This window comes from Talaromyces marneffei, chromosome 3, assembly GCF_009556855.1.
Source record: "Talaromyces marneffei chromosome 3, complete sequence".
Taxonomy (NCBI): domain Eukaryota; kingdom Fungi; phylum Ascomycota; class Eurotiomycetes; order Eurotiales; family Trichocomaceae; genus Talaromyces; species Talaromyces marneffei.
The window spans coordinates 2384945-2403647 of record NC_072350.1 but is presented as its reverse complement, the minus strand read 5'-3'; the positions used below and the strand labels follow the sequence as shown (position 1 = coordinate 2403647).

The following is an 18703-nucleotide window of genomic DNA, read 5'->3' as shown; positions in this document are numbered from 1 at the left end:
TCATCTCATACTGTCGACTGCTTGGGACAACGAATAGACAGTAAGATAGATCTACTATAGCTCAATTCGACGTTTCACAAAGGCATCTTCATTGTATCACAGCTGATCGTAGTATAATGCATAACAAGATCAGGATGCTAAAAAAATGTTATATCAAAGTCTGAGTCATTTCCTAATCCCTTGACAAATCTGCGGGTACCGTAACTACCCAATCATTACTGTATAAATTCCACAACTCCCATTGACATTCGTCGGATTTTCTTCATCACAAAAATCACGAATCGAACCCAGGAGCTTGACTACCAGCACGACCAAGCGTTAAAAATGGCCTCTCCCCAAACAATCCCCTACGTCACTCTTGACGTCTTCACCAAAACCATCTTCTTCGGCAACCCTCTGGGAGTCGTCTTCCTCCCCTCCCCCACAGCCCTAACCCAAACCCAAAAACAAGAAATCGCCAAGGAATTCAATTACTCAGAAACCATTTTTGTGCACCCCATTGATCCTCAAAAGCCTACGCAGCAGAGAATTGATATTTTCACTACGACCAACGAGTTGCCCTTTGCGGGCCATCCGACTGTCGGTGCTGCGTCATGGGCTCTCTATTTATCCCCTGACAAGGGAGATGTCAATACGCTTTTGACGAAAGCTGGTCCGATACCAATCTCCCTGAGACCAACAGGCGATGAAGTTGCAGCGCTGATCCCGCATGATGTGAGGATACATCAGAAGAAGTTCCCCGTTCAGGAATTATTGAGATTGCATCCTACTGTTAAGCCGTTCCTTGATTTGACGGCAAACCAAGATGGATTCCCGGTAGTGTCGATTGTGAATGGCATGACGCAGATTCATGTTGAATTGCCGAGTCTCGGGGCTTTGGCTGCTGTTGGACCGGCGGCCGGGGGAGAATCGGTTCCTGCTGTTGATACTACCCAGGGTGGGTATCTAGATGAAGGATGGGGTGGACACGGTCTCGTCGTTATTTATTTCTATGTCAGAGGTGTTGCGGATGAAGTCACTGGCAAGAAAGTCATTAGGACAAGAATGTTCCTGGAATCAGAGGAAGATCCGGCTACGGGAAGTGCGGCGAGCGGTTTGGCTGCGTTCCTTGTTTTGAAAGATGCTGCTGCTGGTCAAGTTCGCGATGACTTCCATTTTGTGCAAGGTGTGGAGATGGGACGTAGAAGTGATATTGGTCTGCGCGTCAGTTTGAAGGCAAATGGGGAGGGGATTGAGTCGGTCGAACTGAGCGGAAGTTCGGTCAAGGTTGCCAGTGGAGAAATTAGGGTAAACTGATCGTTAATTGTTCTTTTGTCAGTGGTCTATTCAAGTTCTTATAGTCAGAACATCTATACAATCCGTATGTTAGAGATACATGGGTCCTTCTGTATTATTTGTGAAGGCGAAAATTAAATTCGTTGAAACATGAGCTTATGCACTTCGACTTTTCAGATAAGAAACTATTTGTTCATATCGAGTCACAAAGAACATGCGCTTACGGTCTGACTTCCAGACCAAGACTCCAATTTCCTCTGCATAACGGCATGGACCCTCGTATTCTGCGAGAGAAGCAAATTCTTTGAACAAAAACCCCGGAGTGGCTTTGATGCGGTCCCTCTCAAGTTGCCAGAGTCGAATCTGATCGACCACTGTGGGCGGTAGCACTGACCGCGGTATTCCAGCCGTATTCGAGGTGGATTTGACTGCGCCTTCTTTCCGCATTTGAGGGTGTGCATGAGTAGATAGATAGGATATAATTTGGTCGGCTGTAATACCCATTTCAACAGCACGACGGATGGATTGTCGTGTAATTTTACCAGTGACGAGGTTTGGAAACCGGTACTTGAGCGTTGTGAATAGTGCGATGAGAGAGATTTGAAGGGGTGACGATGTGTATGCGTAAAGACGGTAGTTTGTCTCGATGATGATGAATCCTGATCCTGGTTCTCCCGTAGCGGCGTTTGTTTGCGCTGATAACGAGCTTGACATCGTGTTACTAAGAGCACTGGAGTCGGAAGTGAGTGTGGTTGCTAAGCGTGTAGGATAGAATCGGTCAGCTTCAGATGCTGGTGCATGCTGATATATAATGCCAAAATCTGTCAAATCTGCCAGAGCGCGCAGTTGGTCCGGTGTGAGATGCCTCTTTTCATACGACTGGCCAAGCTCAAGGCTACTTAGAAGAAATATGAAAGAAAGCACTTCTACGTCGTTGACTTGTAATGCTTTGGCGCTTTCAACGTATAGGATGATGATCTGCCAAACCTGAGTGTTCACATCTTGCAACACAAAGGCGAAACCATCTTGAGTGATGTCAACTCGTCCGTGGTGAATCTCGACGAGATGGCCAGCCTGTAAGAGTTGTTTTACACCTCGACTGAGGCTAACGGTTTCGCGAACACCAGGTCCACTAGTCCCAACCATGTATCCGAGAACACCCTCCCATTGCCTCCGCGCATATTCATCTAGATCTGCGATCGACACAGCGTTCGGATCGGGAGTCGAGCAAGGTACACCAAAAGACTGAGAATTCTCAGCACCAGTAAGGGCTTGACGCAAAGATGAAGCGAACGGATTTGTCACCATGTACGCTCGGACTTGATTCGAGGTCATCGTATTCGTCATGATGTGAAGTCTTCCCAGGATGGATATAGCATGGTCCCGCTCTCTGCTTGTGTTAGCCCACTTCCATCTCTTGTCTCTGTTATCTCAAACTCACTTCTTGCTCTCTGCTTTGACCCATAACTCGAGATCTGCCGCCGGAAGAGGGTCTCGCATGTAGAGCACGGCCATCACAAGGCATTTTGCTGATTCCATCAATTAGAAATGAGATTTGCCAGTCAAATAGACCTTCATTAACGCACCAAGGTCGGGAAGCATGCGCCGGAAGATTGCAAGAGCTGTCGAAGGCTGCTGGTACAGCTTCTGAAAAGTCAAGCCAGGCAGCTGCTCCAAGTATTCGAACGATCGGTTGGTTGAGGCGGCCATTTTGCCTGTACGCTCAGGCTTCCCGCCGTTTTATGTTGATCAAGATGTTTTCATGTCGTGTCGCCAAGCTGACTTGTAGTTCAGATTTGACGATGAGGGCAAGGGTGTCGCGGTGGTGTTGGAAGCTTTTGTGAAGATGCGGCTATGGACGGTGTCGTAATTATTTCTTTGGCTTCACTTCAAGGCGACAATGCACTAGTCCTGTAGAAGACTAGCGTATATGGCCTGCTATTCAGTCAACCCACGTCATTGGCCGAGATCATCCATGTCTTTATCCGAAGTGTATACACATTGAGTCAACATCTTGGCCAGTGTGATTATTGAGCCAAAATGTCTGCGTTGAAATTCGTTAATTCTGTGAGTCTCTATACCCTATCCAGAGCATTTCACAATCTAATAATTGTACACAGGTCTGGCAGTCCTTCCGGGCTACGTCCGGTCTAGAGCCGAGGTAGGTACTCTACCCGAATCGGAATGAAGCAGCGAGCTATGAAACAGAGAATAACGAGACTGTCTCTTCAGGCTTTTGGATGGCGTAAGTAATGGTTTATTATGCGCAGTTGGGAATATATTGATTCTAATATTACCGATTGTAGCTCAGAGTGACCGCAGCTCGTCCTGGTGTGGTGAACTTTGAACTTGATATCCAGAAAGAACATACTGTATATTTGTCGATCCTGCATTGAATCTCCAGGGAATATGCAGACTACTGACACCTGTAACAGAATAGGTTAAACATCCTACATGGTGGTACTATTGCTAGTATGGGTATGTCAAAGATAGCACTTCCGCTCTGCCCGATAATTCAATGAGAATTAATCCGATAATAATCTAGTCGATCTCGGTGGTTCGCTGGCAGTTGCATCCAGAGGCCTCTTTTCAACCGGTGTATCCACCGATTTGAATGGTAAGAGCCCCTCAAGTGACCTGGATGGAGATACCAATGCTAACCTATCCATGTAGTCACTTATCTAAGCTCTGGAGGAAAGGTGGGAGACAGAATCAAAGCTGTTAGTATTTTTAACCCTCCATTGATTTTGAAAGTCAAAGACGAATTATTGCTAACTTGATTTTATAGGAGGCCTCATGTGATAAATGTACACTACATCCTTCCGGTCTCTTCGATATATACTCACTAACCCTATTCTATGAATAGTCGGCAAAACACTTGCATATACATCCATCAAATTCATGAATGATAAAGACGAAGTCTTTGCTCGGGGAAGCCATACAAAGTGAGATATTCTTTCCCCCTTTTCGTGTCTGGAATATCTATACTTTGACTAACACAAGCTACGTAGGTATATTGCTCTTGCTTTTAAGGATCCAAAGAACATTGTGGAAGAGCTCAAGGCATCCAAGGAGTCTTCTTAGGTTCTGAGTATTGTTGAAAGATGACCATGTTGGAGGTATAAAATACGGTATCTTGGTCAAATGGCCTGTATCATTTTCGCCTCTGCCTATATATGAACGAGTCAGTAAATGACGGTCGGCATATTACGTTTTTTATGTCAAGATTGTTTGCATGAGAGCGAAGGTTACTCCCGCCCCGTACAGATTTTTAATTCCATAGAATATGGAAAATGTCGACAAGAATGATAATCTCTTTTATGCCATCTTAAATTCAACGTAAACATCGCCTTTCTAGGCCCTGAGTTATACACGTTGTTGGACAGTCAAATCTTCGTCGTCATCAGCCCCGCCCACCATGACCTCATCCTCATCCATTTCCTCGACATCGCCATCTGGAAATTCGGTGGGGATAGCAACGTTTACGTCGCCTATTGCTTTCAACTTCGCCTGTGTCATTTCGAAGACATATTGACCTATATGCTCAAGGTTCTCCATCGGCGTGCCCTCCACATTATCCGCCTGCAGCCGCTTTGTAGGATACATCTCTCCAGGAACGAGCATCAACTTATTGGGACGCTTGGCGAGTAAGTCAAAGGCTGGCTTAAGTTCATAACATGACGCGAAGATATCTTGGCGTCCGAGAATGTACAAGCCCAGTCGAGCCCGCGACAATGCAACGGTAAGGCGGCGAACATCCCGTAGATAACCAACCGTTCGCGTACGAACTAAAGAAAGGATCACATCTGTACACTAATTAGCTTCTTCTAATAGATCACGGAAATGTTGAGTAACTTACAATCGTTTTGCTCGCCTTGATATTTATCAACGGTCGTGACCATCCGAGGCATGCCGAATATCGGAATTTTCGCACAGCGATGATTTAGAATATCCCTTATAAGAGCTCTTTGTCCCGCGTATGTAGTAAGAATAGTAATCTTGGAAGCTGGGTATCCAAGAAGTCGCATGTACTGATATAAGGCCACAGCGTATTCTGCTTCTCCAAGATTTTGTATAAAATGGGGCGCTGGTTCTCTTTCCCCAGTGCCTTGATAGTCGTCAACGTTGATGAATTGGTAGTCAAATGCGAACCCTGAATTTGCTTGTCTATATTCTGGAGCTTGTTCGAGTTGAGGCAGGTGACCTAGACTCTTATACCGCCATTTGAACAGATCAGCTATGTCGGGCCGTGCTCGGCCTTGTTGGTCGAGTGTGACTGTGGGCACGCCTAATCGTACAAGCCTAAGGAAAAGACTTTGTTCAAAGTTGGCATATTGTCTGAATGCAAGATTCTGCACGATAGGTGAATTCTGGTAATGATCACCACACAGCACGACCCGCTTCAATGGTAGTTGACCATCTTCCATGTTCTGCAATGCGAGGGGGATAAAAGTTTCGATTTCGGTAATCTGTGCTGCCTCTTCCATAACGACATTGTCGTAACGGAAACCCAAGTCGGCAATTTCTTGTCGACGCATAGCTGCATGGGTCGAAGTCATTGCAATGATCCTGGCTTCTTTGATGAGTAGGTAATTAGCGCGGTCCCGAGGTTGTCTCAGGATCTCAAAAGGACGAATGTCTGCCAATTCCGAGAAGATCTTATCGATATGTCTCTGTGCTCCGGCTGCAGCATCAAGAACATCATCCTTGGAGCTTCCCGGAGTAAACAATGGATTTGGCGCATTTGAGAAATAGGCGTGAAATGGGAAGGTAACCGCAATATCTTCTACGGAAGCCGACTCTGAGTGTGCCTTATCCCAGAACTTTGTCCATGCTGGTTGGATGTAAACGGTGTCGAAATATTCCGCTGTCTCACACGAGCTGCCATGTGCGCCTAAAGCCCCGATTGAAGCTGCCAGTCGATCAACTTCGGCCAATAAATGTGTGCGGTTCTCGAGGAAAGATTCAACCCGTCCATATTTGCTGTAACTGGTCTCTGTCTCCAGCTCCTCCTCGCCATGACCTAATCGTAGGAGATGACGCTGATCAATATCGAGAGAGACGATCTTTTGAAAGAGTTGATTCAAAGCCTGATTGCTGTGTGCAATCAAAAGGGTACGTTCGGAAGGGAAATTATGATAAATGAGGTTTATGATCTGTGTTGCCACGTCCGTCTTTCCTGTACCAGGAGGTCCAACTACGACAGACAAACCGGGCTGTGTCCCGGATGTGATTGCTTCGACTTGTGCGGGCGTATATCGGATTGTATTAAGTTTAGGAGCATCCACGGGATATGGCCCGGGGTTAGGAGGTTTGTACGTTGACACGTGAATAGAGCTAGACTCTGCCTGTGTCTCCACTTGGCCGCGTCGGCGTTTCTTTGAAGTGTTTCCTGCACTCTGATCATGGGGCTCATCTACCATCTGTAGAACGTATGGAGGCCCAAAGCTTGAGGACTCTTTGCTTGAAGGCTCAATTGTCTTGCCAGGAAAGCTCTCTACCAAATGTTGCCAATCCAGAAAAGTATCGCGGAAATCGATTGACTTGACTCGATTTGGAAGCTCAGTATAACGGGCACTAGCAGGATCGCCATAACCAAGGAATATCTCCTGAAGCCAAGATGGTAATGCAATATCTGATGTGATGAGTTGTTGCATCGTTTGTAACATTGATTTGAAATTGTTTTCTCTTCCCTTTCTTCTTACAATGACGTTGATCATTGGGTAAACTTCTCGTTTCCCCTGAGCTTGTCGATCTTGATCTGCTTGAAAAGCATCAGCATCAAGATTCAATAGCAGTCTCCTGATCCGGGGTCGCCGGGAAAATCCATTTTCCGACTGGTTTTGAGGCTCGCGCAAAACACGACCATTTTCATCCAAGACTTGTACGACATCAGCCGTACGAACGTAAGTGAGAGAAGGCTTGTCTGTCAGATTCAAGGTCGTCGAAGCCGCTGGGGAAGTAATTGCGAGGAGGAACACAGTATCGTCTGGTCGTAAAGCTTCCCACTCTTTTCGTATGTTGTCCGCCAGCCGGCCTACTTCCAGAGTGATTTCGGCACGAACAAAGGCAGGCTTGGAGGATCCTACCTTAGGTTGCGCGACTTCAATGATTGCGGGTTTGGAAATGGGAATAGCCATCTTAGTGAAACCATCAAACACGACCTCGCGAGTTGATTTGTTGATCCTCGGCTGTAAGCGTTTCATTACAGCCTCAAGGTCCTTGCGAATGGAGAAGAAAGCTTCTGATCGATACAACATAAATGACCGCCATAAGAAGTCGCCCAGGCTGAGATACTGAAGATTAAGCTTAGGTATAGCAAGCGGCCGTGATCCGTCATAGGTTTCGTTTCGTAGCAAAGCCGGCTCATAGAGGCTCTCTTCTGTCGGTAAAATACAGAGCTTACCAGCTGATTCTTGGAAAGATGGTTTGTTTTCGAAGTAAGACACCAAGATTTCGAGATACAATTGGCGATGAGCCGTCACATGAGACTGCTTAGGATAGCTGGTCCTGAACCCAAGACGGGCGCAGAGACCCTCGAGTTCTGTATCATTCAACATGGACAAACTACCTTCTAGTTCTGAACGTTGCTCGATAGACCCGTAATTAGACAAAGCTAGAATGGTGAGTTTATCCTTGAAATGCTTGATCGCCGTCCTTTGCAGCCGAGCCAGACGTTGACAATGAATATCATATGTCGCTTGTATAGATAGAGGTTCACCAGTGTAGTCATCGATGGCAAAGTTCATGAAATGGTGCAACAACGCGAAGAAGTCACGTATCAAGGAATTATTTGGGTTTTTGTAAAGCTCCGAAAGTCGAATCACCGCCAGAATATTGAGGTCTTGCAGCAGAGTGTTGACGTATCTCCTTGTTGGTAATTGGCTATTTAGATCCACAAGTAGTTCAAGAAATCGTTCGCAGTATCGAATGTTGTCAGCTTGGGCTTGATCTGGCGTACTGACTCTCTGGAGAAAATCCAAGATCAAAGTGTAAAGCCATGCCCTCTCGAATCGAATCTTTGCCTTCATCGACTCATCGGCTGCTTCGTATCTCTTAGCTGCTGCGCGCCATGCCTTCTTCAACATTGGCGCCTTTTCCAATGTCTGATTCCTTGTGGTCTCGCTCGAAAGGTTGTGCCAGATGGAAATAGATACTAGAGGCGCGCATTCCTTCCTGATCAAACCATTCTCGAGAGATTGAAAGCCGCTGATGATGAAGGACAGAGCTGAAAGCCTTGAGAAAGTGGAAAGCGATGTGTCCAAACTCAGAGAAAGGATGCGATGGAAAAGATTGGAGAAGCTGTCAGGGCGATCGGCAAAGTGCTCTATTAAATGCAATAGTTAGTAAACATGATTGCAAAGCATCCGGCTTGTCACTCACCCCAAATTGGCAGATGTTCTCCCTTTTTAATTCCCACAATCACGGCGATAAGTAGAACGTGATGGTTTGACGCATCTTCGGTATAGGTGGGCCAAAGATACCTGAAACGAGTCAGTCGCTCAAATTATTCCATCATAAACCTGATTCCACTTACTTTTCCAGGATATTCAAATTTTCCAGCGTTAACAGCGAGCGGGCAGTAAATCCTTCAGCTTCCAACGGATCCCAGATCTCGTTCTTGATAACATCTTGTTTGATCTTGCGAATTTTGCTCTGCTTCAACCAATGCTTCTGCGCAAGAGCCACCCAGCGATTGTCCTCCTCCAGATCCGAAACGGACGGTCTGGTTTCGAGATTCTTCGCCATTGCGGAAGGTATCCCTAATCCCAATCCTCGCTGTGCATTGGAATGTCCAGCAGGTTGGATCTTGTCGATTCAAAGCGTAGGCGCGAAAAGAAAGCACCCATGGCTGCTTTGAGTTAGCGCATCTTTTGATCAGTCCCAATTAGCCGCGCCGTCGCCTTGCCGCCCTGAGCTGCCAGCCGCGCCGATTGGTCTCTTTCCCAGGACCTTTTTTTGTATGCAACAGCTTATTGAACAGCTATCATAACCCATACATCTCTGCTGACACGCTTCATTGAGACTACTTTCTTTATTGTTTGGCGCTTTCTTTTGGCATTATCTGGTTCATACCTTTGCATGATGAGATAGGAGAAAGTTATTCAACTTCGCGCATTGAGTTGCACGCCTTTCATCGACAATCCATCAAAATGCTCGACACAGCTACCGATTCCACAGTCGCTTACCGCAGATTGGTTCGTGATTTGCTAGCGAAAGCAGCGGAAGTCAAAAAAGGACATGATGTTGAACCACCTATCACTGAAGCCAGTCTAGGCGACTTGGTCGAGCGTGCATCTCTCAAGAATGGCAGTATTCAACCAGAAACAACTAAACAAATGAACTTCGCCGCTGTCGAAACCGCATTCCGAGAGAAATTCTACGAGTTGCTGGTATTTAAATCGCGCCGTTGGATCTAGGATGAGCGACTGACAACCAGTACAGGCCTCCACTTCGATAGACGATCCTGCTTTTGTGAACATCTGGAACCTTCTCGATATTGTTTCAATATTCTCGGACAATGGTCGGTGCATTACCCCAATTAAATGCCTAGGTTGCATCAAAGCTAATATAGCGTTTGTTGGTGATGTAGCACAATGTGAGGCAGGTCTTATCTTTTGGCTCATCGAAGAGCTTCTTGACAGCCAGACGGTCGACGGTTGCCGCAAAGTTTTCGACTATTTGGAGTCGCGCAGAGAAATTAATACGGCGGTATGGACGAAGCGAGACTTCTTTCTAGGAACATGCGCTAATTCGATTACAGAAACATTTTGAGTCGAAGAAGCTAATCATTCTACGATCATGCAATGAGCTACTACGTCGGCTCTCGAGAGCGGAAGATACTGTTTTTTGCGGACGGGTGTTTATTTATATGTTTCAGAGCTTTCCGCTTGGAGACAAGAGTTCGGTCAACCTTCGCGGAGAGTTTCATACCGAGAACATTACAACATTCGATAATATTGTGAAGACATCTCAGGAAGATGCTATGGAAACAGAGCCAACTGAACCGACAGAAACAACAGAGAAGATGGCCCAAGTCGCGCAAGGCGAACCGATTAATGAGGGCGAAGCCACTCGAGCTGTGAAGGAAGGAACTCCTACGGTAGCAGAAGCTGCTGATGAAAAGAAGGAAAACGACCCATCTAAGACCGTTGACCTAGATGCACTTTACCCGATTTTCTGGGGCCTGCAGGGTTTTTTTTCAGCGCCTACCAGGTTATTCGACTCCCAGAGCTTTGCGTCGTTTCGCGCTGGCCTAGAGAAGACGCTCTCGACGTTCAAATTAATGAACAAGGTCACCGATACATGGAGCACTGCAAAGGCACCAGACGAGCTTCGAAGAGGGTTGAAACGGAAGCGTAACGGCGAAGGTGTCGATATTGCTAGCAGTTTTAATCCGAAATATCTGACAAGTCGTGAGCTATTTGATCTCGAGGTAAAATTGACTGTCATTTTTTATTTTGTGCTTGGAACACATTCTAACACATTAACTTTATAGATCAATGACATTGCATTTCGACGCCATGTTCTCGTTCAGGCGCTGATACTACTTGACTTCATTTTGTCATTGACACCACAGGCTCGCCAAAGGCTTATGAAGTCAGTACAACCTGGTAAAGCCCTGAACAAGACGGTGCTTTATCAATACGCTGTTAGCGAAGAAGACGTAAGTGTTGCGGTGATGGTTCTGCCTTCGTGCGCTAACTTATTCTATGAAGGCCAAATGGGCTGCGCAAACCAGAGATGTTGTTGCAGACTACTTGCAGCAAGGCATTGATGGCAAATTTTACTACAGAATGGTCGATACTGTTCTTTCCCGAGACAAGAACTGGGTGCGCTGGAAGGTTGAAAATTGCCCTCCCATTGAAAAGCCTGCGATTAAAGGAGACGACTACTTCCAGGCTCGTGGAAACGCATCTAAAGTGTTTACCACCAAGCGTCTGAGGGCCGCTCCGATGGGCTCACTCGATCTCACATTCTTGACCGACGGAAATAGTATTTCTAGTCTCGAACAATTGAAAGAACCGGATCGGTAAGTTTGTTTCGAACCCAGCTTCTTGTATTGCAAATACTAACTTGATGCTCAGATACAGTACACCCGCCCCAGATTCCTTCATGATGGGCATCGTAGACGATGAGTTCGACATTGACATGGCCAAAGACAAGGATGAGAAAGAGGCTGCAGAGCGAGCAAAAGTCAGCAAATTATGGCGAACATTACGCCTAGCATCGAGAAGCAAGCTTCTTGAATTTGAAAAAATTGAGGATGGCAAGAAAATCAACCTTCTATTTGAGAAGCCAACAGAGGAATCGAGAGAGGTGGCTTCAGAGGATTCGCAAAAGAAAGCAGACAATCCTAGTGAAACCAAGGACGAACAGGCCTCTACATCACTAGACACACAAACACAACAGGAGGATGTCGCTACAACGACTTGATAATATGCGCTGCTGGCTATGCGGCAGAACCAACGCATATGTGCATGCTTGTATACTGTGCGAACACAGTCGCCAATCACGTCTGTTTATCTGTACCACAGATGAGATGCCAGCGTTCATTACCCAGATGACATTTCACGTGCTTGCGTGTCTCGACTGGCCCTGAGCTTGAAGGTAAATCAGGCCTGAAGAGTGGAGTCCCGAATATACAAATCGCGAAGCTAGTTAGACAATGAGAGGCCGGTAGTGGTTCCTTTCCCGCGTCTTCAACGCAGAAGCCGATTCTCCTCACGCGATACATGTTTGTATCTCTCGCGGCTGCCTGGTATATGAATCCTGTCATGCTTTATTATCACTCATGGCAGTCGGCGATTTACGAACCCCGTCGGCTCGTTTAACTTATGGAGGCAGTCTTCAGGCTGGCCTTGAGCAAAATGAGGCCATGATGTATGCAGAATCACAGCGAGTCGTCGGCCGATTGTTAGTCAAGTCCGTATCTCAAGAACTTGCACAATGTACTCTGGAGGAGACTCTAACTTCGTATTCCTTTGCTAGCTCCTCAATTTGAGTCATCTTAATCAGCCTGCCACTTACAAGTGCCGTGTCTGAAGATAGTAGCGTAGCGATGCTATAATCCTTCTAATTTAATATGCTTAATGCAGATTATCAAGATGTACATAGTTATCATAACGCGATGGTGACGTTAGGTGAGAAATTAGGGCGGGATTTACCACGTGCCAGACCTGGCATTGTGTGACTTCCCGGGGGCCTGCCTTCCCGTTTCGTCGTTCGGGGATTAAACTCCTCTTCTATCGAACACAACAAGACTTCGATACAAGACTTTTCTTCTTACGACGAGCTAATTCACTGAGGGTTCATGATCCACCAGCCATACATTCAGATAGCAATATCTAGCAACAACAGAAACATATCCTGCCCCCGATACCGAGGCAGATCGCGCACAAACACGTTACTGACTAGGACGTGCTTAGTGAGCACTGAACAGGCGACGAAGTCGACTACCGAATCCCGACGGTACCTACTACCTATTTGTTACTAGTTCGTGGTCCAGAAGGTGTCCACGATCTTCTAGCAAATTGGAAGAAAGTGAGACGGGTTGAAACCGATTTAAGGGAGATTCCGCTTCTCGTATGGCCAGCCAACAGGACGATGGACTTGCAGGAACTACATGATCAGCGAATCCATTGAGCATGATGCATTCAAGCACATTGAACTGCGTGGCTAGACCTACAGAGTCACAACAAAACGATCGTGTATCTAAATTGCTTCCCTCGGTAATGCAGGGGCTTGCACGCTCAAGACAGGGACAGGGTCTATAAGGTAGGGCTGCCCTGTTCCAGTTCTCCAGTCCATGGCACTTGTTAAACTTCAAAGTTCAAACATCGGACATTGTGTTATTACACAATGTGTATGCCATGAAGGTTCGACTAATCAGACTGCTAAGTTCTAACGAGCTAACTTGAAGCTAGTGCGCCATATCATTCGTCCACTATGCAGGCATCAGTGGCGCCAGGGTCTGTTTCACACCAGATCCCTTCCATTGAGATTGCTTCGTCCCGGCACCGTTTTGTTGGTTTTGTCTCCACTCGATCCACAATGGAACCCGATGACGACTTCGAAGGATTCCTTCTATTGCTGCTAGCGTGTCCTAGCTGAAAGACGGAACTAAGATTCTGTACGATTTAGCGATGCATGCTGCCATGCACATCGGCGTGACGGGTTTACTACCAAGCCGCAGAGTGCACATGTACATGCTAGGCGCCAAAAGCGGGTTGCAGACTATTCATAGCGAGGACGGCTTTGCTTTCATGCTTGAGACCCCTGATCAATTGGATAGTGTGGCTTGTCAACGGTACAGCCTATCAATACTGGTTCCTTTCTAGCCAGCTCTTCTAGCTAGATGAACGTGCTCAATACTGACTAGATTGTAGTCTATTTTGTACTACTCCGTACGTGTTTACGCTACAGAGCAGGCATTTGAACTAGGGCTTTGATTGAAACTAAGCTGTTATCGCAACGAAGGTTTTATTCTGTAGGACCGATACATCCGGGAAATCGGAATGGTCCATACTACTACGTATTATGGCGTACATACTACGTACCACTCACTCCGTTGGCAGCATTGCAAGGTTCGGTGACGCTGTACATAGTACACGATCCGCGGGATTACTAATTAGGTAGTGTTTCCGCACTTAGTCAAGATTGACCACCTGAACCGAAAGTCCTAGTTCCATGAGTTTCCCAGAGTCTGAAATTGTTGACGGCAGAATTCACTACCTTAACTATCCTTGACTATGTATTTTTGCACTTACTACATGCAATTCAGTAACCAAACTCTTTCGTGCACGTAGTCTTGCACCAATCACATTGTGTGCTCGGCTGATAACTCGGCAAATTATGGACCACTCGCTGCAGCCATTTCAATCAAATCTACTTGGCCCAAAAGCGTCAGTGGTCCGACGGCTTTCTCCGCTAGAAATTTACTCAAGATAACAATAATCGCTACGGCGAGCCCTGATTTGGTGACCGTCCGACATTCCCCGCATAGAGGCTTGCGAGCTCCGCTGGTAGTGCAGGGGAGGAGCCAGGAATCAGGATGAACTAGGCTAGCAAAGTGCTCCAGGAAGAACAGGACGGACTTTGACAGCCTCGCTAACGAGTAGCGATGATACTGTGCGGATTGACGTGGAATTCTATTTGCCAACCGCTCTGTGGACGACTGGAAGTTGGTTCCTCCACCATATTCTATTTATCCTGAATTATCCGGTACACCCCATACGTATTTTCTGGAGTTTGCAGTATGGTCACTATGGTGTCCAATTCTAGACTCTTTCAGTCTTTACAAATTGGCCTCAAAGGCTAACTAACGTATAGATCTGACGATCGTGTTGACGATTCATTAGTGATTCCCACATCAGATTCCACAAACGCGTATAAAGCCATTTGTGCTAATTTGACGACGACCAAGGACCTATGTACCTACAGATGTATTCTGACTTCGCTATCCTCAACCGAGTCAAATGATTCGCCTGCCAACTAACTAAATGCTTACAGTTTGTGTCAGCTTCTAAGGCTGTTTTCAGTGTTTGGTTCATAGACACGAGGGGGCCTCAATTACCCGCCACAATACGGATACCCAAGTTGGCAGTCTCGACACCCCTGGGCCCTGAATTTGGCCCCGGAGGCTAGTACAGACTTGTTCGGCATAAACATGGAGCTTTCGGATGATGGAGTACCCGTACCGAGTAGATACAAGAAAGTTTTTTTCCTTCCGTATTGTCATGTGAATATCGAGACTTGAAAACGAGTACGTACTGGAGGGCACACTCGTGTCAATCAAGCTATAATCCGCTACTGAGGTAAGTGCCGAGTAGCATTATGGGGTTAATCAAATAGCTGAAGCTTAACAAAGGCACCAGCAGGGCTTGACTTCATCGTGCTAAGTTCAGGCTTCATACGTTACCTTTTCCATTAGTTATGCTCACATCGGTCTCTCTCGAATTTCCGGTTCCCGCTCAGGGTGATCCGAGATACCCGGTCCGACCGCTTCTACCCACTTCATTGTACAGTGTTACGTGCCTCGTACCTCTTTGTCGAGCGAGCGAGCAGCACCCACGAGGGTACGATCTACAGATCCAGGGTAGCGACAGAACCGGAAATTCTCAAATGAGATTTCCAACTGGCCAACCGTTCTCTGTCCCGCTGTTGGTTCGTCCCACTTCTTCTTGGGAGATGATGGTGGCTGACTGACGACAGGCCGGTTATGCTCACTGCCAATTGTGCCCATCAATTTTTCTTTGTCTGACTTTAAGTACGGACACCTCCGTAGGTGGACAACGAATGCGATATCAAAGGGGAAATACGGGGCCGAGATGAAACGTCGATGAGCAACCTTAAAAGCCAAAGCAGGTCCGTGAATCGAGTGACTGATGTCTTCAGCCTTGGTATGTGCGTCGGCTTTTAGTACGTACGTCTGGTTTTCTCCTCTTTTTCTAGACACCCCTCTAGGACTCCACTGCCGGTGGGTTAGCAGCGGGTTAGTTTAGCTAGTAGCTGCGGGAATCTTTTGATAAACCTGACTGAAGCCCGATGTTCTTGTCGGGTCGAAGGGTTTGAGAATCTCGCAATCTCTTTCCTAAAAAAGATGCGTACCGTTTCCCCCCAGGATGCCCTACGGCGTTCTTCTGATATGACATCTACACAGTAGTATGTCGATACCGAAAGGACCAATCGCATTGGGAGAAGCCGAACCTACTCTGCAGAGGAATGACGTCTTTTTTTGATACTATCGATAATTTTCATGACAGCTTGAAACTCGACTGAGGAAGGAGAAAAGAATCAGATAAGAAGGCGCGGAGTTGGGCTCAAGACGGATAAGCATCCGCTACTCTAATTGAAACAGCATCTGGCAAGCGGCGGATTACTAGAGTACGAGTACGATGTCTTGCTGCACCCTAATCCCATTCAGGATGTACAGAGGGCATGCTTACTCTTGTAGCATGCTTTGCGGAAGCCGGAAGTACCTGCTAAGTCAGTCGCTAGAGTAAATGGCGTACTGTGCTGCAGCTAAAAAAGCTAGCATATCCTTGCTGCAAGCTGACTAGGGTTGTATCATGAGGTGTGTTTCAACTTTCAACCTCCGAGCACGTATTCTACCACATGGTGACCGTCCAATGCTCGACTCTGGAAACGCACGCCGTTCCAAGACTGTAAGGGTACGCAGTTGGACGTCCGTGCCCGATAGTAGCCCACCGTTCAACCTCCTGTTCGTCAGTTAGTCGCTATTTGCCTATTTTCGTGAATTTCGTCCATGCTTGAGCTGATTCGGTGGAGATTTGTCTTTTTCATTCCTTCCTTTCTTTCTACTCCGTACGGAGTACTACGAGTATTTTTCTGGAAGCTGAGTGGGTACCATTATTCCCTCAATCAACCATCAGGGACATACGTACTATGTAAAACAGCCGGGTTATGGAACTAGTTAGTACCAGTTACTCTATGCCTAGGGAAACGGAAATTTCGGAAGATCCGAAAACGAAAACGAAACCGAAACAAACATAAGCGCAATTCTGGATTCACTAACCAGCTGGTCAGCCAGCCAGCTTTGGTATACTACGTACTACGTATGTAGCACGATGTACGTAGTAGTATAAGTGTTTTCCCGCTTCTCCAAGGATTCTGAGTTTCTGACAGACGGAGCAGCTGACTGATCGGTAGTTGGTTGTGAGGCTATGCCGGCTACGGGAGAGATATTTGGCGAACCCGAACCACGGGGAAACCTTCAAAACCCAGGATTCTACAGAGTACTACTACAGTAGTACAAGTACAGTAGAGAGTCTGGACAATTACAGACAGCAATTCGAGGCTATTCAGCCGGTTCAAACTTCAGGCCGTCCAACAGCGGCAGGCCCGCCCAAACAGTTGCGTCCACTTCCAGGTGGATTACGCTAGAAACAGCTTAACGGACGGAGTACACAGTACACAGTCCAACTGGCAAGTGCGTACGGCGAAGATACCTACCTCATTTGCACAGGTCAGAAAGTTCATGCGCAATCTCCGTAGCCTGAAGCCTTCAAGCCTCAGGGAAGGATCCGAAATGAATGGGTTCGTTCGATCCGCATGGCCGTTGGCCGCAAGTTTCTAGTCATTTACTGTATTGAGTTAGCTGGCTGACTATCGTACGTAAGTTAGTTACGCACTTAACTAACTTAGTCGGCGACCATGGCAATGCGTGCCTAGGTAACTAACTAAGTTAACTACTCCGTAACTTAGTAGTTAGTTACCATGTTTGTTGGTCCATTCCATCCACTGGTCGGTTCGGTAAAATTCCTATGGACGGATCGCATAGCAGCCCTTCTCATTGGACCTTTTGGGGCTGGCCGACATGGGTCACCCACCAGGGAGCTTTGATAAAATTGATACTGGATGCTACCTCCATGCTCAATAAGCAACTACTACTCGTAGTACATACAATTCGAGCGTTGACTCGACGTCATTTGCTTCAGCTGGTGCCTTTGTTGCTCTTCTTGCGCGATTTTCAAGAGAGGGGAGAAGAGATCGAGATGAGGGACTGAACGAGGTGAGCCGAGGAGGATAAGACGGGGGTTCTTCGCAGAAATGTCTCGCTTGCTCGTATCAAGCAGACCCCCTCGTGCTTCCTGTCCGAGGATGCCAAACAAGAATTTTCGAAAAGATCAGTAAACAGACAACACATGCCGAGATAATCTCTCCTCTCCATCTTTCAAGTGAAACACTCGACAACTCGTGAAAAGAGCCCAAAAAACAGATTAAGGACTGCTCGGATATTCCTAGTGGTTATAACAGCAGGAACTATAACCCATATAAGACGGCTGCTATATAGCCATGGAAAAGAAAATACAATCTAGAAAAAAGAATCAGTAGATAGACGAGACCCGCCGAACCGTCTCTAACGTAAAAAAATACTGAAATTGCAAGGAGAGGAACGCAAAAAACGGTGCAACCTAAAAGAGAGCTCCAGGGGAGGGGGTAATGTGGGCAAGCGCCACTATTTTGGTTTTGCACACAACGTCTCCATATCAAATTTATCCTCCTTCTTCTTATACTCTAGTACCTGTCCTTTTACCTAGGTAAATAGGACTGGATACTCCGTAGATAGAGTTGCTCAACCTCCCGATAACTAGATCGTATATTCACTGCTGACACTGGTCAGTTCAGTCACACCAGTGTCGATAACATCATCCTTATTATTTATTAGTATGACTATACATTCGTGATACTATAGCCTGTCGATTCTCCGACCGTTTTATCCAATATCCACGGCGCCCGCTTTCATCTTGAAAAACAATCCCTACTACCCTAGCCAATCTCAGAGTTTCTAGCTTCTAGGCCCAACAACCTTCAACGCGCTCATTGGACCTTTTCATTGGCCTTTTAGTGTACCTGGTCACTTGTTAAGTAAGTTGGAGCAAAAGAGAGAGAGAGGGTTCGGTGG

The 18703-nt window shown here is 46.6% G+C and overlaps 5 protein-coding genes across 5 annotated transcripts; 3 read left to right on the top strand and 2 right to left on the bottom strand.

Moving 5' to 3' along the window:
• Positions 1 to 324: 324 nt before the first annotated feature.
• EYB26_004614 (uncharacterized protein) lies at positions 325 to 1296 on the top strand (the record flags this gene model as incomplete). Its single annotated transcript, XM_054263905.1, has 1 exon — positions 325 to 1296. One exon carries the CDS (start codon positions 325 to 327, stop codon positions 1294 to 1296), a length of 972 nt encoding a protein of 323 aa, XP_054119880.1.
• Positions 1297 to 1431: 135 nt separating this feature from the next.
• Positions 1432 to 2985, bottom strand: EYB26_004613 (uncharacterized protein; the record flags this gene model as incomplete). The annotated part of the gene is made up of 3 exons (XM_054263904.1): positions 1432 to 2665; positions 2717 to 2804; positions 2862 to 2985. 3 exons carry the CDS (start codon positions 2983 to 2985, stop codon positions 1432 to 1434), a joined length of 1446 nt encoding a protein of 481 aa, XP_054119879.1.
• A 330-nt stretch (positions 2986 to 3315) lies between these two features.
• EYB26_004612 (uncharacterized protein) lies at positions 3316 to 4359 on the top strand (the record flags this gene model as incomplete). Its single annotated transcript, XM_054263903.1, has 10 exons — positions 3316 to 3342; positions 3396 to 3436; positions 3508 to 3520; positions 3582 to 3647; positions 3711 to 3753; positions 3821 to 3892; positions 3949 to 3995; positions 4064 to 4082; positions 4142 to 4220; positions 4287 to 4359. The coding sequence occupies 10 exons, from the start codon at positions 3316 to 3318 to the stop codon at positions 4357 to 4359; spliced, it is 480 nt and encodes a 159-aa protein (XP_054119878.1).
• A 282-nt stretch (positions 4360 to 4641) lies between these two features.
• Positions 4642 to 9024, bottom strand: EYB26_004611 (uncharacterized protein; the record flags this gene model as incomplete). Its single annotated transcript, XM_054263902.1, has 4 exons — positions 4642 to 5081; positions 5135 to 8602; positions 8659 to 8759; positions 8813 to 9024. 4 exons carry the CDS (start codon positions 9022 to 9024, stop codon positions 4642 to 4644), a joined length of 4221 nt encoding a protein of 1406 aa, XP_054119877.1.
• Positions 9025 to 9428: 404 nt separating this feature from the next.
• On the top strand, positions 9429 to 11712 carry EYB26_004610 (uncharacterized protein; the record flags this gene model as incomplete). Its single annotated transcript, XM_054263901.1, has 7 exons — positions 9429 to 9668; positions 9721 to 9799; positions 9869 to 9987; positions 10040 to 10711; positions 10775 to 10942; positions 10995 to 11308; positions 11364 to 11712. 7 exons carry the CDS (start codon positions 9429 to 9431, stop codon positions 11710 to 11712), a joined length of 1941 nt encoding a protein of 646 aa, XP_054119876.1.
• Between the last annotated feature and the right edge of the window lie 6991 nt (positions 11713 to 18703).